Source organism: Rhagoletis zephyria, unplaced genomic scaffold (genome assembly GCF_001687245.7).
Source record: "Rhagoletis zephyria isolate East Lansing unplaced genomic scaffold, Rhagoletis_zephyria_1.1 Rzeph_scaffold_06034, whole genome shotgun sequence".
Lineage (NCBI taxonomy): Eukaryota > Metazoa > Arthropoda > Insecta > Diptera > Tephritidae > Rhagoletis > Rhagoletis zephyria.
The window spans coordinates 258-28,005 of record NW_016163117.1 but is presented as its reverse complement, the minus strand read 5'-3'; the positions used below and the strand labels follow the sequence as shown (position 1 = coordinate 28,005).

The 27,748-nt window shown below is 36.8% G+C and overlaps 3 protein-coding genes across 4 annotated transcripts; 1 reads left to right on the top strand and 2 right to left on the bottom strand.

Moving 5' to 3' along the window:
- Nucleotides 1-123: 123 nt before the first annotated feature.
- Nucleotides 124-3,115, bottom strand: IntS10 (integrator complex subunit 10). The gene is made up of 7 exons (XM_017628562.1): nucleotides 2,841-3,115; nucleotides 2,716-2,783; nucleotides 2,408-2,660; nucleotides 1,884-2,352; nucleotides 1,485-1,816; nucleotides 1,047-1,214; nucleotides 124-983 (listed from the first exon to the last, which is right to left on the bottom strand). The coding sequence occupies exons 1-7, from the start codon at nucleotides 2,970-2,972 to the stop codon at nucleotides 543-545; spliced, it is 1,863 nt and encodes a 620-aa protein (XP_017484051.1). The 5' UTR covers nucleotides 2,973-3,115; the 3' UTR covers nucleotides 124-542.
- A 2,177-nt stretch (nucleotides 3,116-5,292) lies between these two features.
- Rev1 (Rev1 DNA directed polymerase) lies at nucleotides 5,293-9,058 on the top strand. The gene is made up of 7 exons (XM_017628559.1): nucleotides 5,293-5,436; nucleotides 5,497-6,280; nucleotides 6,449-6,923; nucleotides 6,979-7,258; nucleotides 7,307-7,736; nucleotides 7,939-8,776; nucleotides 8,832-9,058. The coding sequence occupies exons 1-7, from the start codon at nucleotides 5,410-5,412 to the stop codon at nucleotides 8,995-8,997; spliced, it is 3,000 nt and encodes a 999-aa protein (XP_017484048.1). The 5' UTR covers nucleotides 5,293-5,409; the 3' UTR covers nucleotides 8,998-9,058.
- Nucleotides 9,059-12,490: 3,432 nt separating this feature from the next.
- Tudor-SN (Staphylococcal nuclease domain-containing protein 1) lies at nucleotides 12,491-27,525 on the bottom strand. 2 transcript variants are annotated; one of them, XM_017628560.1, is made up of 4 exons: nucleotides 27,202-27,525; nucleotides 17,481-18,318; nucleotides 14,086-15,518; nucleotides 12,491-13,599 (listed from the first exon to the last, which is right to left on the bottom strand). In XM_017628560.1, the coding sequence occupies exons 1-4, from the start codon at nucleotides 27,295-27,297 to the stop codon at nucleotides 13,186-13,188; spliced, it is 2,781 nt and encodes a 926-aa protein (XP_017484049.1). In that variant the 5' UTR covers nucleotides 27,298-27,525; the 3' UTR covers nucleotides 12,491-13,185. The 2 variants fall into 2 exon arrangements, with proteins under 2 accessions (XP_017484049.1, XP_017484050.1); XM_017628561.1 differs by lacking the exon at nucleotides 27,202-27,525 and adding an exon at nucleotides 18,415-18,508.
- Between the last annotated feature and the right edge of the window lie 223 nt (nucleotides 27,526-27,748).

Sequence of the window (27,748 nt, the reverse complement as noted above, 5' to 3'; positions counted from 1 at the left end):
TTAACAAGCCGCTTTTTGGAAATCATCATGCGAGTTTACACGCAGTTCTAACCACGCTTTTTTTATCGGGACATACAAATATGGAATGTATTTGTGCTGTAATAAATGCGGCAATGTTACCTATTTTGAAAGAGTATCAAATTCTTCGCGAAAAATTGGCCGAGTTAGGTAAGAAAGTTTGCATAATTTCAGTAGATTTCCAGCTTGAACATACCCATGTTGCATAGGATATTTAAGCAAAAATAATCGTGCCTATTATGGTATCCGACGAATGCCATTCGCACGGATCTAATCCGAATCGCACTGTCATAACAAGCGGATGAGAAGGATTAGTTTCATGAGAATGGGATCCCTCGGAAGCAGACCTATTCCGGTCCGATAGATACCATTCGCACGAATCTAATCCTTCGCACTCGCTTATTCCGACAGTGCAAATCTGACTAGATCCGTCAGATACCGTAATAGGCATGAATACAATTTGTAAAAAAAAAATCATTATTTTTTTTGATTACTACACCCGGCTTAGAAAAGGAGACTTTTATTTAAAATCCTTCGCTTGCTACCGTAACACCAAACATGTTTCGCATCAGTTGCATATGCTCCTGTGCAATAAAATTTGCGATTAATGCCGTGGGAGCTTCATTTGCTCTTGTTATCTGTTGTTTGATGATTAAACGGAAATCGTCTCGGGAGCCCTTGTCTGTACCTCGTGTGCCAATGCGACAGACGCTTGAACCGGCCTGTGTTGGCGACAGATCGAAAGCAAAATCTTCATCATGTGAATTCCAGATATGCATAAATTCTTCAACAAAATCGATTGTTACTATGTACGTCGTAAATAACCGATATGAGAAAGACCGCCTCGACGTAATAAGTGCAAATATTTGTTCGGCCATAAGTGTTTCCCGTGGATATTCGAGTTGTAGAAGGACCAGCAAATCGCCAAGTATTTCATCCGGACAATTTGGCTCATAGAGTTTCCGCTGAAAGGTATACAATGTTGCATATAAAACATCACTAAGTATTATATTTAATAAAACACTCACACTTAATGTATTTACAATGGCTTTAGTACAGTACTGCACTAATGCTTTTTGTGTTAGTGGTATAAATATCATATGGCGGGGTACTTTTAACGTTAAATGCTCTAAAATATGTCCTGGCGTTGGTGGTAATTCGGCAATAATTTTAACAATGCACTCAAATCCCTGTAACTATAAATGAAAAAAGCTATATCTAACGCGTATGTATATACATACATACGAGTCTTTTATTTTGAAATTGGCATACGTTACTTAAATGATGGTTACTTCTAACTAAATGCACTTGTAAATCGTTCTACTACCATAAAATGACACAACTTTTTTATCGTTCAGATACAGGGAAATTAATGAAATTAAACGGCATGAAATAGCTTATGCCACACTTTCCAAAAGAAAAGGCTCATATATTAAAACTAAAATAGGATGTAAGCTTTAGTTTACCGTTAAATTCCCTTGGAGCAAATTCAAACTTAATAATTGTAAATTTTGCACTAAATTACTAGTCACCATCATTTCGGACATCAACTTCTTTGCCTCCTCTTTATGACCGAAATAGATAGCTAAATCAAAGAGGAATCGCGATATCCATGCAGCTAGTGGTAATGTAAGTAGCAGTTTACTGAAATCGCGTTGAAATTGGTCCGTGTTTAAAAGTTGCCAACATTGCGCAGCATGAACAAAAGCTTTTGATATATCTTTGCTCATTGGCGTAGTCAATGAGATTTGCGGAGGTTCCATAGTTTGTACATCTGAAGCCTCCACTTTCCAATCAACTGTATTTTCATGTAAATATATTTTAAAATATTCCAAATATGTATGTAATTTTAATTTTTATCTCACCTGTGAAGCCTTCAACCAAAACGTGATTTATATCAGCTTCCTCCGCTCGTGTATAACAATTTTTGATGTAGCAGTGCAATGAATAAATGAATAAAGTGGTAGCATAGAAAAGCACTTGAGTACTGCCTGCTGGGCTTATGGATACAATTTCTATAAGTTTATCCCAATAAACATTTTGCCCCCAAGTTTTATTGAAGGGTAAATAGGTTTCCCAACGTAATATTTTACCGCAGAGCATGAGAACTTGGAAAATCTTCTTCCATATTTCATTGTTATCACATTTGGTAGTATCGTCAATTATTTGGCGTATGTAATACTCCAATGAAATCGTAAATAACCGGCAAACGAGTAAAGGAGGTAGCTCTGGTGTCTTGTGGTAAATTAGAGGCAACGCTTCCTCCACGAGCATTTCTTGATACTTTTGAGGATTTTGCTTCATACCATCTGCTATCATCTCCAGCAATCTTGGCTACATCATAAAGACAACTTAGTAATCAGTGCTATAATTTGAAATATAAACTTACTGAATGAGTGATAGCAGCTTGAGGAAAGCGTTTTAAGATGAGCAATAAAAGCTTGCATTGATGAATACTGTTCTCGGTGTTATTAACTGTTAGAAGTAAGATTTTGTGCTGCACATCATATGAAACATGCTGAAACATTTTCACATAAAATTCTTGTGATGGTGTGATTTCATTTTCAGGTGCACGGAGGGCGTTTGTAAGTTCATTTACTTCATTCCATAACTCAACATTTTGGGTTTGGAAAGACAATACGCTGCAAGAAAATGAATTCAATAAAAGTAGCAAAAATTTAAAATGTTTAAACATACATATTACTAAAACACTTTGCTGCTTCTTCGAAATTATTCGCCTCTTTCTCCAGCTTGTATGCTTCGAACTGAAATCAATGTGGGTTATTATTTGGTGGAATATGTTACACTAGTCATATGCTTACCAGTATGCTAAAATTATTTGGATACAATGTCTTAGCTGTTATCAACCATGCCTTGGCAGATGCACAATCAGTGCTCCTCAGCTTTTGAGCTTGGGACACCAGATACTGTTCATCAGAAACTAACCTCTCCATGAAGTTGAACTTTGATTATGCGGGTATAAAGAATGAATTTGGGTATAGGTCATGAAATTACTCAATAAAATTATTATTTTGTATTATGTTAGCTCCACGACGTATTTTATCATCCTTGCTTTATCTAAGTATTCTCTGCCAATAGGTTTGTTCGTCGAGCAAAAAATTTGTACGAATTTGTACGAATTATCACGATTTTTGCCCAAATCGCGTTCGTGCAGACCAAAAAATTATCCAACACTCAAAAATTGTGAGAGCAAAGTGACAGTTCTCTTGGAGAGAAGTTGCAAATTCTTGCTGGAAAAAATTTTGCCAGCAAGAATTTGCAAACACGAAAAACATGTGGTTGTGGCGCATGGTTGCATTTTTGTCTACAATAATTTGAATAAATTAGTTCGTTAAATTTAAAAATTTATAAACACGAGCGATTTTTTTATGAAAAAAGGAAGTAAATAATTGTTGATATAATTAATTTAGTTAATTCCAATGATTTGAACTTAATTCGGCTGAAAAAAATGGTATTCGCAATCGGAATGCAATTGCAACCAGAGTCGATTTAAGAAACCCGACAGCTAGTACGATGAAGAAATTGAAATGTATGTTAAAGAAAGTCAGAACAACAAGAAATATACATGTATATCCTGTTTTTGGCCATCCGAAAGAATTTTAAAAATTCTATAAAAATTTTTTATGTTTGAAATGCAACCGTGGACGCCAGCTGGCAGCGAAACTTGCAAATTCCTGCAAATTTGCGTTCGTGCAGAAATTTGCAAGTTTCTCAACATGAGAGAGAATTTGAGAGAATTTTTTCTTACTCTCTGATATTTTGAGTGTTGGATAATTCTTGCTGGATTTTCGACGAACAAACCTAATGTTTCGGTTATTTTCATTTGCATTTGACGTTTTTATCAAGGCGAATTTATACAAGGTGGTGTTGATGGCGAATTTAGATTTTCGCCGCGATACTTATTAATGTCAAAATGATGTGTTTGTTGTAAACAAGGCGAATTCATATTACAACAAACACACTAGGAGCGTTCCTTATCTCCCAGAAAAAGTCCGAATTAATGAGAGCTCGACTGAATTGTCACTTCTACCTTGTTGAATATGCCTTGCACACAAGCATGTCTAGTACTTTCAAAGAGACACACCTTTTCATACGAACATATGTTTTTCTAAATGTGAAGTACAAATAGTACCATTCAATGGGGTTTCCAGATGACCTCAAAAAACAGAATTTTAAGTTTTTGTTCGGTATATAAAATTTTATGATCAATTGAATCTGCTAAAGCCTAAAATGCCATACAGCAGCTTTGGTTTGTCTTGGTTAGCTAATATTATTTTTATGCAAGAAGTATTTGGCCTTTACTGTAGATTTTCTTGAAGAAATACCTTTACGAGCATTTATTTAATGAGAATTGCGAACTGGTTAGGCAATTTTGATATTTTTATGAATTTGTGTTCTTCATGGTTTGTGTTCTTCATGGTTACTATGCCAAAAGCTGTTTTGCGAGAACGAACACATTTTCCTACTATGTACTCAATTTTATTTTCACTTCAGAAGCCTAGAGAACGTGGAGAAACTTTTCAGATATTTCAAATATCGAAACAAAATATTGTATCGATATCGTATCGCAACACCTGGTATCGATATAAATTAACCGATATGTTGAACAACGATATTGACATGATTCAATAATACAAGGTTAGATAATTATTGACAGCTGCGGTTTGACACTCCCTTACAAAAGGTTGCATTTACGAAGGCCAGAGAAAGGGCAAGAATGCAATCCCTTGTTTCGAAAATGGTAGTAGAAAAGTACGCAAATTAGGCAATTAGTAGTGAAGTTCCTTTCGTAAATTCTAATATATTTGCAGGAAATCTGGCATTTTAAACGAAATGTTGAACGTAATATTGATATATCTACGTGAATTACGTAATTTATATGCTAAACTGCAAAATTACTCAAAATTAAAATAAGACTACTATGAGATTGATGTAAACGTCCATTGCTTATGTTTTCATCAGTTAAATATGCTTCATATGCATATACAAATAAACATATTGCACAAAAGCTTATACTTTTATTTCACACCAAAGCTACACTGTTTCCATGTAAATTTGCAAAGAAGCAACACGGTGCCACTGCTAAGGGAGCGGTGCGAGAGGGACAACTGTCAGTTTATCGAACCTTGTATTATTGAATCATGCATGCGATATTGATATATTGAATATCGTATCGGTATCGCGCAACCCATGATTCAATAATACAAGGTTCGATAAACTGACAGTTGTCTCTCTCGCACCGCTCNGCGCAACCCTAGTAAACAATCATCTGAAAAATCGCGCTTCAGCAAGGGGTATTCATTGTACCTTCCGCCTGAGTAATTTATTGGATTTAGATCAATTCAAATAAATAGAATACTGGCTTAAAATATGAATGCAAATGGATTCGAACAATGGGTAAAAATTAATATAATGGCTTTCTAAAAAAATATATGTACATATATCTATTTTGTATAGGGCGGCTATATGGAAGCCAAAATTACCAAGCTGGAAGAGCAATTTTCAGCTTCTAGTAACCCCTATCGACGTTCAAATTTGTTTGCTGGAATATCAATTTACGTCAACGGTCTAACTATTCCTTCAGCGGATGAACTGAAACGTATAATGATGGTGCACGGTGGTACCTACCATCATTATGAACGATCACATACCACATACATTATCGCTTCGAATTTGCCGGATGTAAAAGTACGAAATATGAACACTGGTAAAATTATAAGTCCTCAGTGGGTCGTGGACTGCGTAAAAGAAATGCGTATTCTTTCTTACACAAGGTATCTATTGTATACAAACCAAAATAAATCCCAGCCACGTTTAGCCTTTGAGAAAAATAAAGATGAAACAAAAAATCAGGCCAAACTTGTCAAAGATGCTAATGAAATCAGAAGTAAAGACAACACAGCTCTGAAAACTGATAACAATCAAATTGAAAAGGATTTCGCACGTACTGCTGTAGATCCAAAGTTTCTTTCGGAATTTTACAATAATTCCCGATTACATCACATTGCAACGCTAGGCGCAGGTTTTAAACAATACATTTCTGATTTACGTGATCAGCAAGGCTCAAAAAAGTTTCTAGCGCGCTCAGAATTAAAGCAGCGGCTACTTCCAAACTCCAACACCAATATTCCGTCAATTTCATGGGTCATGCATATTGACATGGACTGCTTCTTTGTTTCGGTGGGACTACGCAAACATCCGGAACTGAAGGGTCAACCAGTGGCTGTCACACATTCCAAAGGTGCTTAGATTTTTGTATATTACGAGTAATTTGGTAACTGTGAGGTTGGTTTAATTTATTTGTAATAGAAATTTCGGCAGTAACGTATCCAAAAACATTTGGGAAAATTATGTTACAATGAGTTTGAGATGTAAACTGCACAAAATTTACTTGGGCTCTAATTTATAGGTGGGGCAAGTGCCAACGCAGTACCTATTCATCCTGGCGTTGACCGCAAAATCGAAGGAGAATTGTTTGCAAAGCGTTTTGAAGAACACCTACACAATAATATACTATCAGATAAGGTGCGCAGCGGTTTCGAAGCTAAAATGTCTCTTTCTGAGATAGCTTCATGTAGTTATGAAGCTCGTGCAAGAGGCATTCGTAATGGCATGTTTGTAGGACAAGCTTTAAATTTATGTCCTGAGTTAAAGACAATACCATATGACTTTGAAGGCTATCGCGAAGTTTCGCACACTTTATATGATACCATAGCTCAGTACACATTAAATATCGAGGCAGTCAGTTGTGATGAAATGTTTGTTGATCTAGCGGATGTATTAGATGAAATCAAAGTGGATCCAATGGATTTCGTATTTTATGTGCGTGAAGAAGTTCGCACAAAAACTGGATGTCCATGTTCTGCAGGTGTTGGTGGAAATAAGTACATACGTTTAATTTAGCTAGTTTAGCATTTTGCGTAAATATATCACATTTAGGTTGCAAGCTCGCATGGCTACCAAACGCGCCAAACCAGATGGTCAGTACCTCTTACGTCCAGATGGTGCCGAGGAGTATATGGCTGATATAAATATAAAAGATTTGCCCGGGGTTGGAAGCAGCACTGCCTATATATTGAAGCAGAACAATTTAGTAACATGTGGGGATCTTCAAAAGGTTTCGTTGTCAAAATTACAAATGCATGTTGGCAAGAAGTTTGGGGAAACACTTTATCAATTTTGCCGTGGTATCGACAGCCGGCCCCTTATCTATGGACAGGTAAGAAATGTCTAAAGTATATGCAAAGCTTAAAGATTTTTTTTTCAGATACGTAAATCCGTTTCAGCGGAAGTGAATTATGGCATTCGCTTTAAAGAATCTAGTGAGCTAGAAACGTTTCTTCGGCAATTATGCACCGAAGTACATATCCGTCTGAGCGATATAAAACGCAGGACGAAATGTATTACGCTTAAATTAATGGTGCGCGCCAAGGACGCACCACGAGAGGCTGCTAAATTTATGGGTCATGGAGTTTGTGATCATATAACAAAATCAGTTTCATTATCGGATTACACTTGCGACCTAGATACGATTACACGTACAGTGTTAACAACTATGAAGGCTTTAGAACTTTCGCCAAACGAGCTGCGTGGCATTGGTATCCAACTTTCTAAACTAAATGATCCTAACGAGAATAAAGAACGAAAAAATAATGTTATACTGAATATGTTTAGCAAGGTGGCAGGAAAGCAAAAAGGTAAATAACACTGGTTTACGGCAAAAATGTTCTATGGATGCCACTATCCAATTCCGAATTTCGGAATCACCGAACAATTCTACATAGAAATTGGATAGTGGCGTCTGGAGAACAAAAACCAAATTAAAATTTGTGACCCAGTGTAATTTAATCTTACATATTATAGACTAGCTTTTCTTCATAATAAGAATCAATTATTTAGAGATCATAGGTCCAATCCAAAATGATAACAGCAACGGCAGTGCCACAAATAATGAAAATGAGATATCAAACCGTAATGCACCTTTAAATGTACAAAATGACGAGGTGACTAGTAAACTCATGGGGAAACGTACGCGTGGCAGACCCGTTGGCAGCTTATTTGAGAAAAAATCTAAAAAAGGTCCAGATATATTAGATTTAATGCAAAAGGCCGCTGCAAAGCAGCCTGATTTGCCTAGTGTCAATTTGGGTATTAGTGTCACCATACCCAAAGATATAGATCCCGACGTTTTTGCGGCTCTGCCTTTGGATATCCGTGCCGAAATATTACAAGCTCATAGCAGTTCCTCACAAAAGTTAGCTGAGAGCGAAATACTATGTCGGTCTTTAAATGAGAGCGATTTTCAGCCATCCACATCTAAAGCAGCTCAGCTGAAACAGCAGCGCAAGGCGCAAGAAAAAGAGCACAAGAAACACACATTGAAAGAGACTAAATCAACGATGTATATAGATCCGGAATTTTTGGATGCATTGCCTCAATCGTTGCGTTTGGAAGTTGAAAAGGATTTTCTGCATCCAAAAAGCATATCCATAGATGGAACTGCAGGGGAAAAATATGGCCAAGCAACTGGCAGTGATGTTAAAGAAAGTCCTAGAACACAAGTATCTCCTGATAACTTATTCATGCAAGCAAATTGCATGGAATTACTGTTAGCTTGGGTAAAAAGTACAAATGTGCCAGAAACATATGATATCAACTTGATTGCATCTCATGCTGAGGAAATGGTCAAGGCACACGAAATTGATAGGCTTTATACACCTCTGATTTATCTATGCAGGTCAGTTCTACAAATAGATATAAAAAAATAGTACTAATTTGAAAATACCTTTTAGACTACTCAATCAACAGAAGAGCAGGGATACAACCAGTGAGTGTATATGGCACAATGCATATCTGAGTATTATAAATGTTGTACAAAAGGAAATGAAAAAGGCCTACGATGGTCGAAGCCTGTTTATAGGCGCTAAGTTAAAATGTGATAAGTGTATTGCACTGTAAAAAAGTTGTAAATTTATCATTTACATACGTTTTTAAAAATGATATTAAAATGAAAAGTAAAGAAAGTTTTTTACAATTTCTATACATTTTATATGCACGACCACAGGGTAAAAGCAGTTTGGAGCTAACCCAGCCCTACATGTGTCCCTCAGAATCATTCAGTCAGTTAACTCCAACAATTTCATGTGAGTTAATTCTACACTGAGAAGACGTTTCTTTATCTGCGTATAATACATATACATATAGACCAATTCCAAATATTGCCGGCGAGACGATTTCTTGGAGAATTATTTTTTTTTCGAGAAAAAGTCTTAAGTTCAAATTTTCAATGAAAAGAATTTTCCCTGCAGAAGAGAAAAGAAAATTCGAGTTCCGACTCCGCAGGTTATACATTATTTTAGGCACTTATGCTTGTTGCTTTACGATTATCAAATGGCAAGTTCTTTACAAATATTGGTATTATTTTCTGCGAATAAAATTATAAAAGAAAAAGCTGAAAAGCTGCTATTTTTACAAGCTTTTAAATTAACTTCCCGGCAAGCTAGACTTGAAACGTTCAGCATAGTTCCAATAACGATGGCAATGCAATTTAAAATATAAATTAATTCCTTAAATGGTCTAGGGGTATTGGTATCAAGGTGGGCCAAACACATTAAAATTATGGCTAACAGAGCGTAGCAAAGGAGGGAAAAATGCCTCAAGTTCTCTTTGCAGCTCGGTAAACGATTATTGATGCATGTTGTTGAGTTTTGTTTGTTCGCTATAACCATATACAACTGTGAAATATTGCACAAAGTTATGCCCGGCAAACACAGTCTCTAACGTTAGAGAAGTTTTGATTTCTACATTAGATAACTAGGGTAATTCTCTAATCGGTCTCGTGTCGATGACACGAACTGAGCCTTTATACATACATTTGAAGATGATTTTTTATGTATGCTAATTCATAACTTTATGAAATAAAGATAAATTCATTTGCTCAAGAAAATGCAGATTGTCTTCAGTGTTTCATTTTCTAAAACGACAAAAGAGTCGTAACTCAAAATTTAGCATTTTTGAAATTATGCGCTAAAAATGTACAGAGCTTTATTTACCTTTCAGCAAAAGCTGGAGCAAGTTTCTGTTTTAATTTGTTAAAAGAAAACCTAAGGTAAAGTCCCCGTTGCCCATATGATTAGCATGTGCTACGAAATAGTTTTTCGCATTTTCTGACGAACGTATTATTTTGAGTTGACTCTTTTGAAGACGGTGCGCATATTGATGCTCAGTCCGTTAAATTTAGTTGGCTCTGTTAACTGACCGCTCTCCTTATTTAGCTTAATAATAATAATAGATTGACGCTTACACATATGTTAGTGTTTGGCTGAGCTCCTCCTCCGATTTGTAGCGTGCGCCTTGATGTTGTCACACAAAGAGGGACCTACCGTTTTACGTCGACTCCGCATGACGGTTGTATTTTTATGAAAACCAGTTTTTTATGACAGAAATACACTCGGAGGTTTGCCATTGCTTCAGAAAACCTTTTTTCAATTATTATTTTTTTTTGCTATGTTGCTTTGACCAGGTTTTGAACTCAAGCCCTGCGGAGTGGTAGCGTGCACTGCTAATCACTACACCACAGCGGCCACCCTATTTGGCTTACTTATCTTTAATTAACATTTGAATAAAAATAACCATATAAAACAAAGGTTGTTGTTGTTGTAGCAACATACAAGTTCCCTAAAAAGTTTTTGGGGAGTGTTGGTGGAGTGACAGTCCTTGACCAAATATAAATCTGGGTCGTTCCGGTTACGTAGACTCGACTGTCGTGGGAACGATAAAACAAAGGTGAAATGTCCTTATGGGTCGACATGGCATACTGATAGCAGCGATCCAAGAAACGAAGTTGCACATTAACAATTACGCCGCCACTGCTGAACCCGGCGAAACCCGCCAACATGAGTGTGTTCCGCACATCGTCGGGTCCAGTTGTTCTTCGTTATAGGTCTGGACCTCGGTCTTATACCCGAAAAGATGCCTTCTGCTGTATCTGAACGACCTGCTCACTTAAAAAGACTTCTTAGAATGGCTTTACTTAAGAAGGCCTTACTAAATTATGTTCTGAGAATGACCCATAACTGTCGGGTCTACGTAACCGGAACGACCCAGATTTATATCTGACCAAGGACTGTCACTCCAGTAACACTCCCCAAAAACTCTTTGGGGAATTTGTATGCTGTTACAACAACAACAGCAAAAACCTTGAAATCCAATGGAATATCACTCTTTGCAACAAGTGCAGCTTCGATAACAAGCGAAGATCGAAAATTGAATGCAACTGGGAGTAAAATTCAGAGCAAGAGAAAATTTTCAGAAAGTTATTAACGCAAAACTAGTAAAAACTTGCAACTTAAGCTATTTTGTCACTTTCTATAGGTTAAGTTTTGGCGCGCAATTTACTTTTTAATTATGAATAGTTCAAATCGTCATAAAAAAAATATTCAATAGATTTAAAGTTTTCACATTTCATTTCACTAATTATGTTTCATCAAATCGTTCTCTTAAACAGTTTGTTTACATTTGAATTTGAAACATAACCTTACTTTTTGACTCCTGCTAATTCCTGCTAGTAAAATTGTTACTTGCAAGATTTTGCAGCTCTCTCGAGTTACGTTCTCGAATTCGCAATCTCTTGCAAATATTTTGGGTTATTGAATGCATTTCCAGTAAGAACTTGCAAGTACTAGTAACAATTCGTAAACATTTTTTTATATTGAATGCACCTAACGCGAATAGAGCACGATGATTTCTTTACTTTTCGAATCGCAGTAAAAGTAAGACTCAGATTTCATTTCTGAACTTAAAGTTTAAGAAACTTAGTTCCACAGGGTGAAGCCCTAAATGTAACAAGTAATTTTTAAAGAAAAAAAAAACCGACTTCAATTCTCATATAAAATTTTAAGAGTACCGTTAATTCTTGCATGATTCAATTATCGGATCTAAGCCAAATTAGTATGGGACCACCTGAGTACCACCTTTCCTTAAAAAAAAAAAGAAATAGAAAACGGTTAACATGGTCCAAAGTTATGCGGCAACATACATCAACAAAAATTTCCGACGGATTGATAACGTCAACCTTTTTTGAAGTCGGTTAAAAATACAAAGGAAAAACCTTTTTTATTTCCGAATCGCACTAGAAGAAAAGGTTAATCGGCGCAACCTAGTTGAAAACTATCATCTAACCGTGGTTGCACACATTTGACAATACAATCTACTAAGGTTTAGAAATAAAAGAGATGCTTTGTGTTTTTTTACATTTAGGACTTAACCCACACTAACCCTCTACCTAATGTGCTTTTATTTAATATTTTTATTTTTATATTGCATAATATAGATTGGCTGTATTTGTAATTTATTGATTTAAAGATTATTTAGAAAAACAATGAATTGAATTCATAAAAGCATGTTCTCAATTTTTTAATAAAAAATTATAGTAAAGAAAAATATATAATCATAAATGTTAAATGGTTTTTTAATAGTTTTGTAGTTAAACGTCAAACTGCTTATATTTTTTAAGATTTAACAGCATACATAAGCAATAATAGACGTGAGTGCGCAGCATGGTATTTAAATTTTTCAATTCTCCTTCTATACTTCTTTTAATTGTTTCCGATTTCCATAGGGAAGCTTTAGGATATTAGACATACCATAATAGAACAATTTGTCATTAAAAAATTTTGGATTTTATTTATTTGTTTTACAATTTTCGTGGCCATGGAAGTTATGTATTTAAATGCGAAGCTCGTCTAGATACTTCTACATTGGCAATATAAGACATTGATCTTTAAGTCCAGCTGTGGAGTGTATTTATTGTCGACGTTGTTGCACTGTGTACAAAGAAGTTTTTGTCTTAATTTTAAATGCACAACTGCGTCGCTTTTGAAGTGTACACATATAGTGTACATGTATGTATATTCTGGGCTCTTCCTATTACTTCATTTACTTGATGAATCTCTACTAGTTGTTTATTCACCTATAGTGTTTTTTAAATCAGTTCTCGTCATTTTACTGTTTTTCTTCTTACTATACCTCAGTTTAATTTCATCATTATCTCTTTCATGTATGTATGCATGTAGCTATGAATGTTGTTGTTTTGAAGGGCGGGTATGTGGCAGACAAACATTTAAAACGCTATCGCGCACGTCCGTTTTAGCGGCTGAATTCAGGCGCATCATCTTGGGTGATGTCACCATATTTCCAGATGCCCAAATGCGCAGCCAATGCAGTTTGCTGGGCTGCTCTGTACTGCTCCACCAAATCTTTTAGCTTACGTTCACGACGTTTCTCGGCTAACACATAACCGTCAGCTACCAATTGTTTACCAATGTCGGCTATGGTGGCTGCATCATGCACAGTTGCTAATGCCGGCCCAGTTGCAGGTTTTAGTTCCACATTTAGTTTAACAGTGCGGTTAAGCACGTCTTCGGCAAACAAGCGAAGAGCCTCTTCCTTGTCTTCATTATCCGTGGGAAGCTGAACCAAAGCGAGCGCGTACTCGGTGGCGTACGGCCTATCGCTGGTAAAACCAGAAGGCAGGGATGCCAAACGATGTGTAGGCACAGTCTAAAAATATGAAAATAACCTTAGTTTGTGGGCATAATAGATAACAAAAAAAAAGAACAAATATGACAAAGAATAAAACATTAGATATGGTAGTGTTGCGTAAAAACTGAGCTAGCCATACACATATTTTGATCCTCTATTATCTGCCATTAGCGTTAAAATTGTTTCACTTTCTACGGCATTAAGACACAATATAACAAAAAAATATTGTTTTTGCGCTATCAACCGTGCCCAGCGATCCAAATCAGTTACGCTACAGCCATATTGACGATGGAGTTTATGCTTATGACAAGCATTAATCAAGCAATGTATAACAAATATGCTCGTTCTTCTCGCTTTTTGATTTTGCAAGCTTATGACTCATGCGTTACGCTTTGAAACGGTAACGGATCTAAGGAGCTTGCCACAGGAGACTTATGCAAATATGTTTATAGGATTTAGCCAGGCCTGAGTAGCCGTTACAACAACCGGTTCTGCGAAACTTACCTCCTTGTTTCCATAGTCGATGTAGAGTACAGTAGCATTATTGCCTTGTACACGCTCCACCTTGGCTCGGTACCACTGGTTGTCGGCAGAGAATTGTGCTGCGCAAATGTCACCTCTCTTCGCTGTGTAAGCGCCAACTATTGGCGGGTTCGCTTGGAAATCTGCGTGCAACTTGGCCATCATCGCTTCCAATTTCGCGCCATTCTCTACGGCTTGCGCAAAGAATGTCAAATCGGCTGTAATCTCGGTAACAATAACATCTTCATAGTTCACCTTACGTTCCACGGGTGCCTTTTCATCTTTCTCTTCTTCAACAACAACCGGCTTCTCTTCCACGACCTGTTCTACGTAATTTGCCCATATATTCTTCTTGGCTGCCTTTGCACGATCTTCGGCATTCTTTAGTTGACGGTAATATTCAGATTTCTCAGCGCTAAAATGTACTTCAGCGAGGCCTTCCTCAACCAATGCGACTGACAAGTTTACATTGTTATCTGTCCAAAGCCAACCAATAACAGAAGATCCAGCCTTGTCGGTGGTATCAATATGTACCGACACATCCCTTTGTAGAACGCGGTCACGCGTGAAGGCTAGCGCCTCCTCACCATAAGGCTCACCATCTTGAGCGGGAACACCGTTTAATGCCGGACGAGAGGAACGCGGACATGAAATACCAGCGAGCAGGAATGTCACCAAACAACTATCCTTGGGCACGTATAAACGCAAACGTGAACCACTAGCGACGAACTCGACAATACCTTCGGTTCGTAGGGCCCGTTGCCAAGATGGTAGATACTGTACTTTGATACGGGAATGATCCACAGTCAGGTCATTGATACGCAATGGCGCATTATCCTTTTTACCAAATATGCCCTTTTGGCCCTTGATGGCTTGGCTTTCGGCAGCCAACAGCTGATCATATACAGAAGAGCGTTGATCATCGTCTTGCCGATGACGTACGCAGTGGCCCAAACCCTTTGCGACCATAGCCTCAGCCACATTTTGTCCGCCGACTAATACGGTATAGCAATACTTCTCAGGGAAATTATCGCGTGCAGGCGAAATGTAATCCAAATTGCATTGGACTTTCTTATTGATGAGTTTCTTGCGCAAAAATTCACGTGCTTCAAACATGAAAGGAATCTCATAAAGTGGGCGGTAGTTCTTGCCGCGTGGAGGCAGCACAACCTCACCATCAGCACCGACGACAGAACGATTGTCACGTGGTGGTCGAATCGAAGAAAAGAATACCTTTTTGACTTGGCCATTTGACAAACGCACGCTTATGGCATCTCCATTAAAAACTTCTACAACTGTACCGGTGAAATCCTTTTCCTTGGCATTCACAGTGGGTGCCTTTGATTGGTAATCTTGCCACAAGTGCAGACGTTTCTCCTTAGCAGTTCGTTCGGCAGCACGCAACTTATCGGCACCTATGTAGGACATAGAGTGGCGTTAGTTTAGAGAACATTGTACAAATTTGTAAGCATATATCAAAATATTCAGGCAGGTTCTGCAATTCACTTCCGAGTGAATTTCAATCCCTGCCAATTTTAATTCTACGCGAATCCGACTCAAATTCACTCGGAAGTGAATTGCAGAACCTCCCTGATTATGCTTTGCTGTCAATACAAAATAGTTGAATTATAGTAGATATGTTTATATGTTGACGGGGTGAAATGATCTTGTCGCTTAACTTTTTAAAAGCATCAAAATCTTGGTTTCCGTCTATTTGATTTCGCATCACATTATGTTAAGCAAGAGCATATTAATGACATAGCAAAAAACTGCACAAGTAACACATTGTAATGCGCGACTTTTAAGTACATACATACATACATTTCGTAGTTTAAAGTACAAAACCGCGTATGTGATGTTGCATTCATGAGTTTGGTGGAAATGGTTCTTTTTTTATAAAGCACTCGCTGTTGCTTTGACCAGGGCTTGAACCCAGGCCCTGCGGAGTGGAAGCGCGCATTGCTTACCACACCACTGCGGAATACATATCGTCGCCTGGGTAAAAGATTGTCGTAAGCGCCATTTTGACGATTTTTAGTTCTAGATGCAGTATCAGTTTTCAGATATCTCCTTTAGTTTCCGAGATATTGACTACAATTTTTTCTATAATTAAGTAAAATTTTAGTTAGTGATGCAGCCATATTAAACCAATCAATATCTTAAAAATGACATTCTCCATTTTTGGATATCTAATTTAGTTTCCGAGATATTGAGTAAAGTGTCGTTAATTTAGTAGAAATTTTGATCACATTTTGTCGTATTTCATACAAAGTGGCTGCCAAATTGTGGACAAATGACGCTTACGACAAAATTTTACTAAAGAAAATCCTTCATAAACTCAAAACTAATAACTATACACATAAAAAATCTAATAATTTAAGAATTTTGTGACCTAGTAACTTTTTCAGAGACTTCGGAGAAAATATATCTTCGCATTTTTGAGAAATTGGGCCTGTTCGAGGCACGTAATAAAAGTGGCAATACTGCCGTACTGATGAAAAATGGCAGCATTGTTGAAACTGCCCAACTGAAAATACATTGCTAGAAATTCACACAGAACGTGATTCTTTAATAATTCACGCAACACTGCGGTTGTGATTGCTACTCGAACAAGCCGATTGTATTCCAAATTTCATAATTTCGAAATTAACATACGACAAACTTTTACCCAGGCGACGATATGTAAACATGTATATGTATGTATGAGCGCTCGGAAAGTTAAAAGTTGTGCATGCATATTGGACAAGGCGAATTCATACAAGGTGATATTGGTAGATCGAAAAAAAATATTAAATAATAATAGATTGGCACTCGGAGGTTTGTCATTGCCTGCCGAGGGGCGACCGCTATTGGAAATATTTTTTTTATTAAGGCGGGTGGAACCGGCCTGGAATCCATAGCGCACACTGCTAAGCACTACACTACAGGCAACTAACTATATAAAAATTATATATCGAATTAAAGGTATTTTTATGCTCTTTTAAATAAACATATTTCAGTATATATGTATGTAGTTAACAATGTATTTTTTTAAGACAAATATTCATTTTATTTAATAAACTGTAATTTATATATAAGCATTTATATTAGATGAAGATATTTTAATTACCTTTCCAACCATATCGGCTCAATATTTTTCGATATATAAGCTTTGTAATATTTCAAAAATTTCATTCTTACTCCAACCCAAAAATTGTATACCATTAAAATCTTTAAAAAGGGGCCGGCCACGCCTACTTTTTTCAACGGGATTGGCAGCACTGCCTTCCCTTTATCTAAATTACAGCAAACACGTGGCTATCAATTACACCTTATTATGACTTCATCATTCCAAAAATTTACACACAAAGCACTATGAAGAATATTTCAAAACTTACCGCTCTTCATGACTGCCATTGACCAGTCAACACATTTAGCCAAGCCCTCGCGCAGCAAAGATTCGGCAATGTTTCCTTTTGGAAATATAATCGTGCCAATAAAGTTTGAGTTATTTACGGACTCTAGGCGGATTTCTACATCACGTTGCAATAAACGCGACTCCACAAAGAATCTTGCCTGGTCGGCAAATGGAATTTTCACACTCAGATCTGGCTTGCCATCTGCATCAAGTTTAACTCCTGGGCAACGTATACCCGAAATCATCAAAGTTATGTATTGGAATTCGGGCAGCAAGAAGGCACGAACCGTCGATCCATCTCGGACATGTTCAATAATTGCTTTTACAGGCTTTCCACCATAATATTCAACTAAGTGAGCGGGGTTCTCCTGCGTCCATTTAATATGACGGACTTTTTCTACAGGTGGCACATGTGACCACTTGCCCCTATTTGCCGACTTAGCTTGATCTTCTAGCTCGATGAGGCGTTGAAGTTCGCTAGATGGTCTGCCCTCACGACGGACGGTCACGAAACCTTCGCGTACCATAGTTTCGACCATATTCTCTCCGGTTTCGGCATCTTTTCCAAGCCAGACAAAACCATACTCACGATTGGAATTGGCAGGCTTCTCAAATGAGAATAAGACATCTTCACCAATTAGTTTCCTCCGTAGAAATTCACGCGACTCCCAAGCCCAGGGTTCATCTTTTGTTTCATCACCACCTGCACCTGGACGACGGGCCAGCTTAGGAGCGAGAACATACGAGAAAGTGATTTGTTTCTCCGGAGGTGGCGCACCTTTTTGGGCTCGAATCACAACAGTATCTCCTGAAAGAACCTATTGAAAGTAATATAAAATATATTGTTATGTAACGTATATATAGCGTAGCTTTATTAAATTGTTATGAAAATACCCATTTTAAGAATTTATTACCTTCTTCTTGTATACACCTGCAGTACTCTGGTTTCTAATTTTAGTTTCAATCACATGTGTTCTAAAATGAAATGAGTGAAGTATGCTACAGAGGATCTACAAGTATACATTTTTGGCGCCATCTACATTTCAAGCATATGCAGGTAGTCACGATCGCTGTGTCTTCCCCCTACAAAGTCTACATCATCACTACCAGCGATAAACTATTGCAAGCGATATATCGCTACTGTGGACTAACTACTCACTTCCATAGAATATTGGTATATTTTATAACTGATAATAGTTGCATTCGCGTATCCGATAACTATTATAGTTGCGTTTTCGTATTCTCCAGCAAAAAATACTTACGGCCGGTTGTTCAATGTCTGGTTATCACTACCACAACACTATCAACAATTAAGGCTCTGTTATGCATACTTGGCATTGCATGCACTGCTATACCATTTTTACGTAGAAATCAAAAACCAACAGACTTCTACGTATGTAGTGCTGTGCGTTCGATAACCGATTACACGCGAGGCTCATTTAACAGATTTCTTATGTGACAGCTCTCAAGCCATGCCAAGTATGCATAACGGAGCCTTTAGGGCCGGTTGCTCAAAGGCTGGTTGACACTAATCATCGATTAACAACGTTATCGACGTTTTCGACTCCATGCATATAACACGGTGTCGGTAACGTCGATAACGATGTTTAACCAGGGATTAGTGTCAACCAGGCTTTGAGCAAACGGCCCTTAGACATCATGCATGTAACATGTGATCGATAAAGCAGTAGTTGTGATTAACCGGAGCTTCTACCTCCGATTTGTGCTAATCAGACATTGAACAACCGGCCCCTAGTAACTTGCCAGTAACCAAATTTCGGAGATTATGAAAACTCAAAACCAACAAGAATTTGCAAGTTTTATTAACAGCTGATTAATTTGTTATCTTCCGACGCAATTTTCTAAGGGCCTGTTACTCAATGTCTGGTTAACACTAATCTGCGGTTAAACATCGTTATCGACGTTTTCGACCCCATGCATACAACAGGGAGTCGGTAACGTCGATAACGGTGTTTAACCGCAGATTAGTGTTAACCAGACATTGAGTAACCGGCCCCAAGAAAAAAGTATTTTCCATCTTATTATATATTTAGGGCCGGTTGCTCAAAGCCTGGTTGACACTAATCCCCGGTTAAACATCGTTATCGACGTTACCGACACCATGTTATTTGCATGGAGCCGAAAACGTCGATAACGATGTTAATCGGTGATTAGTGTCAATCAGGCTTTGAGCAACCGGCCCTTACTTAAATGGGTTTATTTTGTCAATTGCAACTCTAATGGCCGTTTTCACCATCTCTGGTTAACACTAATCTCCCGTTAAACATCGTTACCGACGTTATTGACCCAATGTTATATGTATGGAGTCAGTAACGTCGGTAGCGTTGTTTAACTGGAGATTAGTGTTAACCAGAGATGGTGAAAACGGCCCTAAAAGCACCACAAACAATGTATATATGTATAAAAATATATGTACATACATTTTGATTGATTAAGGAAAATATTGCATAAAATAATATCTAACGTAACAAATGTGAAATTACTATAATTGTAAACTGGAAAAATACCAAGAAGCTAAATAAACTAAACTAAATATCACATTTATGTCCATTATGTAAAGTAAATTTTTAATTATTAATTAAATTTTTTTTTCAGTCAAAAATAAAAGTAAAATTTTAACTTTTATATTTGACTGAAAAAATCTGTCATAATTTAACTTTTACTTTAATTGCTGACTTTAAAAAAAAAAAATAATAAATCATATAGGATTAACATTCCTTGGCTAACCAGGATCACATTGCTATATACAAATGTTAAAAAGACCAATTCGTTCCGACTGACTTTTTGAATTGAAATTTTGAAAATAATAGATTTTCGATCCTTGGTATACAACAAACACCATATAAATTCAGATTACAAAGTTTAAAAAAATGAGAAAAAACCGGCTTATTTTCACGAAAATTTCAAACTTTTTAATCAGAATTTTGGTATACATTTTTGTGAGCTGCCTGCAAATGTTTTTTGATGTTGGCTGTTCTCTGTCGCTTCACCTGAACGTATGAAAAGATATTTCAAATAATCGGCAAAGAATCGGCGAAAAAAGGCCGATGCCGATTACTCGGCCGGACTCCACTATCTAGTAACTTACCAGTAACCCAACTTTGGAATGAGCCAACATTTGCTCCCAATTTGAGAAACATGCAAGAAAATACACAAACTCAAAACCAGCAAATAGTAGTTCTGTTCGTGATGCAAAATGATTAATACGAACTATTAGTTTGTTCCAGTACACTAGGACATAGTAAGAAGGGGCCTGTTCGAGGCACGTAATAAAGGCGGCATTACTGCCGTACTGATGAAAAATGGCAACATTGTTGCAACTGCCCAACTGATAATACATTGCTAGAAATTCACACAGAACACGATACTTTAATAATTCGCGCAACACTGCGGTTGTGATTGCAACTCGAACAAGCCCAAGTAGTCAGGGTATTCATCTAAACACGTAAATGCTTCGTAAATGTGTAAACCTCGAAAATAAACCGGATTTCCATACGAAATTAAAAAAGTTTACGAGGTTTATACAGTTTCGAGGCATTTACGAGTTTAGATGAATACCCTGACTATGAAATTACAGGAAGTCGTTCCGGTTCTCTCACTCATTCCGTGCATATTCAAATATTTCGTTGTTTACTTCCATTTTTGCTTGTACTGCGTTCTGTTTTTGTTTACAAATGCCTATCCTGCCTATCGTTTGACACTTTTCATGAGCTTGCTGGAAGAAAAACTTCGGGCAAAATCCTGTAATTTATGACTGGGAGGAGTTGCTCTCTTACTCGCTCAAAAGTGCTCCCAGGGAGAGAAGTTCTTGCAAACGGGAACGACTTCCTGTAATTTCATACTATTTCTTACTATGTCCTAGTGTACTGAAACAAACTATTTGTTAGGATAATTTGAATAAAAAAGTTCGTTAAAATTAAAAGTTAATAAATTCGAATGATTTGCTAAGGAAAAAGTAGGTAGACGTTTTTTACGCAATATATTTAATTCCGATGATTTAAAAAGTTCGAGGTTGAAAAGGCTGCATTAGTAATCGGAGTGCAATAGCAACCATAACCAGAAGATAATTTAGGTAGGCCTTAAGTGAAGCCCATTCTAACAGGCCTACCCAAGAAGGGATGAAGAGAGTGCTTCCCTGCAAGAATTCTTGAAGGGGTTTTTATATTTACAATCTTCGCGAAGTATAAGCTTATGATATTTAGCATTACAAATGAATTTAAACATACTTGCAGGTTTTTACAGGAAGTCGTTTCAGGTGACCACCTCCGATAATGTTTATTAATGAGGAAAACAGCTGTTCCTGCAAATCGTGAATTTCGTGAATATCGTGAAGCATCTGGAACGCAACTAGTATTGTTCTTGCCGTACCAGCACTTTGACCCGAAAATGTCTGGTGATCAAAATTATTGTAGGACATAAATATGACAGAAATTAATTTAGGTCAGCCTTCTTAAGTAAAGCCATTCTAAGAGGCCTACCCAAGAAGGACTGAAAAAGAGCTTCCTTGCATGCCTCCTAGAAGGGCTTATACATTTACAATTTACGCGAAGGCATAAATTTATATTATTTAGCATTAAAAATTAATTTCAATAAATATTTTAAGTTGCAATAACACATATTAAATATAAACCTTAAGCAAGTACTTCAAAGATGTATGATTTTTATAAATTGCAGAAGCAACTTTAAAAAAACTCCTCCAAAGGGCCTTCTGAAGTATGTCCTATAAAAGCCCTTCTCGACGGCCTTCCATAGGTAGCGAAAGAAGAAGTCCTTCAATTTGTGCCACTCCATATAAAAAAGAAAGGAGAAAGGAATGTAAAGTGAAAGGCCTCTTGACTCTCAGGAAGGCCTTTCGAAAGGGCTGAAATTATCTACGGGGTATGTATTTACATGCCAGAGTTGTGAAAAATGCATTAATCTTTTTAGGCATTATCGGTATTTGAAGCAATATGTTAATGCAAAAAATTTATGCATTAATTTTTGAAATGTAATGCAAATAAAAATTGCAATGATTAATTCTGAAAATGTAATGCTAATGAAATTTGTTTTCATTAAATTATACAAGCTAATGCTAATGAAAAAATTTTAATGCACTAAAATTTTTAATACTTTTGCTCCTTTGCATTATTAAAAACCATTAATTTTTTTTCAAGTGCTATATAAATAACCTCTTTTGGAAGGACTTAGAATAATTACTAATAGTTTTTTCAGCTTCCTTATATGTATTATGTGAATTTTCAGGAAAATTATTTTAAACATTGCTAGATGTTTTATGAAAATAAAAGCAATGTGCATGCAACTCAGTGTGCATTTGCAGATTTTTATGTTGATTGTTGATGCATACCGATTACATATACATATTATGGGCCAAAAGTGGACAGATAGCCAATTTAGCAGCACATGTGCACGACTGAAGACGTACACTGATCGAAATCAATCAATAACCCGTTTTTTAGTTCCATTTGACAATGTGTTTTTTTTTTTACCTTTTTAACGACAAATGCAATTGAATTTGACATCGTGAAAACCAGCTATAACGTCCGTCACTATCTTTTTTGACCTTAAAATTCTACCCGCAATGTCAGCAAAGAATTTTTACTTAAAAAAAAAAAATTAGTTAATGGGTTTATAATGCTTGTTATAATTATAATGCAATAAATTATTGCAATAGCATTCATTTAAGCATTTTAATGTTAATGCAAAAAAAAATCATTAGCATTATTTCTTCCGAATTAGTGCATTGAAATTTCCATTTACCTAAACTTCAAAAATGAATGCATTAATTTTTTTCATTTACATTAAAATGCTATGCATTAAAAAATTAATATATTTTTCACAACTTTTAGTATATGTATAGTCATTAATATAATCGTCTCTGCAAAACTCCCGTTAGTCCTATTAAGCTAATATTCATAGTAACCTAAGGTGGAATATTAGAAAAAAAGCGGGCTATGGATGTTGCTGAAATTGATTTATTCGAGAAGCTTACTACCTGTTCAATGTACCTTGGTAGGTTTAAAGAGCTTTATAAATTGGCATGTTCATACATTTTTCACTTTGCAAACATTTTATAAAGCTACTTTATTTTTTATGAATAAGGGCATTTTTTTAATTTTTTTTAGTTTGGGTATTAATTTACACAGAAAATGTGCCGTATGAAAAAAACTAAGAAATGCTTTTTCTTAAAATTCCAGACCTTTTACTTAATTTATTTGAACAAATCGAGTACAACGTCTCAAATTTTAAGAAAAAGCAAATGCCTTTTTTATTCATAAGACCCGAGTCTCAACAGTACTGCAAAAGAAATCTTACTTATTTAAGAAGCTTAAAATATCATAAATAAACTAGTACTGTTGTTGTTGTAGCGGCTACTCAACCCTGCCTATGACTGACTGCCTGACTTGTCCCTCAATCGTTGTCAAGTTCATCAATTGGGTTGGTCCATAGGGCAGGGAGTTTGCTAAGTGGGGTTTAGGGGGCATGCAAAGATATGTCTCTAGTCGTGGGTGTCTCTTCGCATACCAGGCACTCGTTGGATGCATCTGCATCTAATCTGCTCTGGAACGAGTCTTGCCTGCTGCAGCAGCCAGAGCGAAGTCGGGCTATTGTGGTGCTAGTCTTTCGAGGCAGGCGAAGCTCTGTCTGGTCCACGTCAGGTGGATATGTTCCCAAAACAGTATTCACAGGTCGGGTCAGTGTAAGTCAATACTGACTCACTGTAAATGCCGTTTATGGCCTGTCAGTATGCTGTTGGGTCCAGAGGTTGCTTTATGCAGAGGGCTCCGCCGCACACATGTGTCTATTAGGGTGCCCACGTCGGCGACACCTTACTGGTATTTGTTTGCAGTTTTCACAAACTGCACTGTATTTAAATGTCAATCCCAGCATTAAATATGAATCCGTGTATTTTAGACGAAAGTGCATTATTCAATTTATGGATATTATAATAAAAAATAAAAAAACATAAATACATAAATACATATGTTTGGAATTTTATTTTAATTAAGTCACAAAAGTTACGTTCCCGAACTCGCAAGTTACAAGAATTTACCGGAAAGTGTTCCTGTACTCGGTTCTGTGACCTCTTTTGCCTTTAAAGGTTTTATTCAGAAAAGTTGGGGAACGCAACTAATACTTGGTGAAACATATACATTATAAGAGATCAAAAGTCCTGAAATCTNTTTTAAACATTGCTAGATGTTTTATGAAAATAAAAGCAATGTGCATGCAACTCAGTGTGCATTTGCAGATTTTTATGTTGATTGTTGATGCATACCGATTACATATACATATTATGGGCCAAAAGTGGACAGATAGCCAATTTAGCAGCACATGTGCACGACTGAAGACGTACACTGATCGAAATCAATCAATAACCCGTTTTTTAGTTCCATTTGACAATGTGTTTTTTTTTTTACCTTTTTAACGACAAATGCAATTGAATTTGACATCGTGAAAACCAGCTATAACGTCCGTCACTATCTTTTTTGACCTTAAAATTCTACCCTCAATGTCAGCAAAGAATTTTTACTTAAAAAAAAAAATTAGTTAATGGGTTTATAATGCTTGTTATAATTATAATGCAATAAATTATTGCAATAGCATTCATTTAAACATTTTAATGTTAATGCAAAAAAAAATCATTAGCATTATTTCTTCCGAATTAGTGCATTGAAATTTCCATTTACCTAAATTTCAAAAATGAATGCATTAATTTTTTTCATTTACATTAAAATGCTCTGCATTAAAAAATTAATATATTTTTCACAACTTTTAGTATATGTATAGTCATTAATATAATCGTCTCTGCAAAACTCCCGTTAGTCCTATTAAGCTAATATTCATAGTAACCTAAGGTGGAATATTAGAAAAAAAGCGGGCTATGGATGTTGCTGAAATTGATTTATTCGAGAAGCATACTACCTGTTCAATGTACCTTGGTAGGTTTAAAGAGCTTTATAAATTGGCATGTTCATACATTTTTCACTTTGCAAACATTTTATAAAGCTACTTTATTTTTTATGAATAAGGGCATTTTTTTAATTTTTTTTAGTTTGGGTATTAATTTACACAGAAAATGTGCCGTATGAAAAAAACTAAGAAATGCTTTTTCTTAAAATTCCAGACCTTTTACTTAATTTATTTGAACAAATCGAGTACAACGTCTCAAATTTTAAGAAAAAGCAAATGCCTTTTTTATTCATAAGACCCGAGTCTCAACAGTACTGCAAAAGAAATCTTACTTATTTAAGAAGCTTAAAATATCATAAATAAACTAGTACTGTTGTTGTTGTAGCGGCTACTCAACCCTGCCTATGACTGACTGCCTGACTTGTCCCTCAATCGTTGTCAAGTTCATCAATTGGGTTGGTCCATAGGGCAGGGAGTTAGCTAAGTGGGGTTTAGGGGGCATGCAAAGATATGTCTCTAGTCGTGGGTGTCTCTTCGCATACCAGGCACTCGTTGGATGCATCTGCATCTAATCTGCTCTGGAACGAGTCTTGCCTGCTGCAGCAGCCAGAGCGAAGTCGGGCTATTGTGGTGCTAGTCTTTCGAGGCAGGCGAAGCTCTGTCTGGTCCACGTCAGGTGGATATGTTCCCAAAACAGTATTCACAGGTCGGGTCAGTGTAAGTCAATACTGACTCACTGTAAATGCCGTTTATGGCCTGTCAGTATGCTGTTGGGTCCAGAGGTTGCTTTATGCAGAGGGCTCCGCCGCACACATGTGTCTATTAGGGTGCCCACGTCGGCGACACCTTACTGGTATTTGTTTGCAGTTTTCACAAACTGCACTGTATTTAAATGTCAATCCCAGCATTAAATATGAATCCGTGTATTTTAGACGAAAGTGCATTATTCAATTTATGGATATTATAATAAAAAATAAAAAAACATAAATACATAAATACATATGTTTGGAATTTTATTTTAATTAAGTCACAAAAGTTACGTTCCCGAACTCGCAAGTTACAAGAATTTACCGGAAAGTGTTCCTGTACTCGGTTCTGTGACCTCTTTTGCCTTTAAAGGTTTTATTCAGAAAAGTTGGGGAACGCAACTAATACTTGGTGAAACATATACATTATAAGAGATCAAAAGTCCTGAAATCTACGGAATATGTACGTGTGGCAAAGCACTTCTAATGAAAGTGAGGTTATAAAAGAAACTACAAAACCTGAAAGCGGCGAGCAGCCAAACACTGACATCTGCTGCAGAAGCGTTGACGCCAAAAGCAGCGTCGCTTCTCTACATAGGCAATTACTAATCGTTTCCTAAAGAAAAATTGTATTAAAGCGTTTATATAGTATATATACCGCTGATCGCGTGTGGTCCACTTATGAAGCTGTTGAGGCAGAACCTAGTACTTGAATCAAGTTCCAACGGTCCCTTCAAAAATCTGCCAAGTTGGCACCTCCGCGAAACTTTCATTTTACATATCGTGTTATGCCTGTACTGCTCACTCATTCGTAGGGGCTATAAGCACATCTCACTCACACTTAAAGTAGCGCAGTCGGCGTGAACGTCGTCGTCAGTACGCTGCTACCTTAATTTCATTCATATTTTACTTTTTTTTTTTAACGAAAATCGACTAAACCAAATTCTTGAATTTTAGCTACTTCCCCCAAATTCTGCAACAATTATTCAATAAAATTTTCGTGTATGGAGCTTATCTACTGACCTGTTTTACGACACCACGCCGTTTTGGTGCCGCCGCTGCAGAATCGCCGTCCTTATTTGTCGCCGTGGCTGGTGCTGACGCTGCGGGTCCACTCATTTTACTTAAGTTCACTTGTTATAGCGGGTATAATGCACTGATAATTTATAGCGAAAGCGCGGGACTCAATATAAACTTTTTTCTTGCTTTCTGCAATTAAATTGTAATTGAAAACGCGGAAAAATTATTCCTGTGCTTGAACTCGACGTCCACCTATCTGCTTCTGCTTCGTCCGTTCCACGTTTGCAGAGACGAACACACGCCCGTGAAATTTTGCTTCGGTTTGACATTTGCATTTCGTGATTTTTCCCTTACTTCATTCGTCATGGTTGCATTTTGACGGAACATTGAATGTCATGAAAGAAGTGTCTCCTTACAGATAGGAATGCTCGATATTTAAGAAAGTATCGATATCATGCATCGANCTGCTTCTGCTTCGTCCGTTCCACGTTTGCAGAGACGAACACACGCCCGTGAAATTTTGCTTCGGTTTGACATTTGCATTTCGTGA

Coding starts and splice junctions, on each gene's coding strand:
- IntS10 (XM_017628562.1), bottom strand. CDS start 2,972: ATGGAGAGGTTAGTTTCTGATGAACAGTATCTGGTGTCCCAAGCTCAA. Junction 2,661..2,715: donor GCAAAGTGTTTTAGTAATAT/GTATGTTTAAAC, acceptor ATTTTCTTGCAG/CGTATTGTCTTTCCAAACCC. Junction 1,215..1,484: donor TGCTCCAAGGGAATTTAACG/GTAAACTAAAGC, acceptor TTTCATTTATAG/TTACAGGGATTTGAGTGCAT.
- Tudor-SN (XM_017628560.1), bottom strand. CDS start 27,297: ATGAGTGGACCCGCAGCGTCAGCACCAGCCACGGCGACAAATAAGGAC. Junction 15,519..17,480: donor AATGGCAGTCATGAAGAGCG/GTAAGTTTTGAA, acceptor TGTCCTACATAG/GTGCCGATAAGTTGCGTGCT. Junction 13,600..14,085: donor TCGACTATGGAAACAAGGAG/GTAAGTTTCGCA, acceptor TCATATTTTTAG/ACTGTGCCTACACATCGTTT.
- Rev1 (XM_017628559.1), top strand. CDS start 5,410: ATGAATGCAAATGGATTCGAACAATGG. Junction 7,259..7,306: donor GGCCCCTTATCTATGGACAG/GTAAGAAATGTC, acceptor TTTTTTTTTCAG/ATACGTAAATCCGTTTCAGC. Junction 7,737..7,938: donor GGTGGCAGGAAAGCAAAAAG/GTAAATAACACT, acceptor TCAATTATTTAG/AGATCATAGGTCCAATCCAA.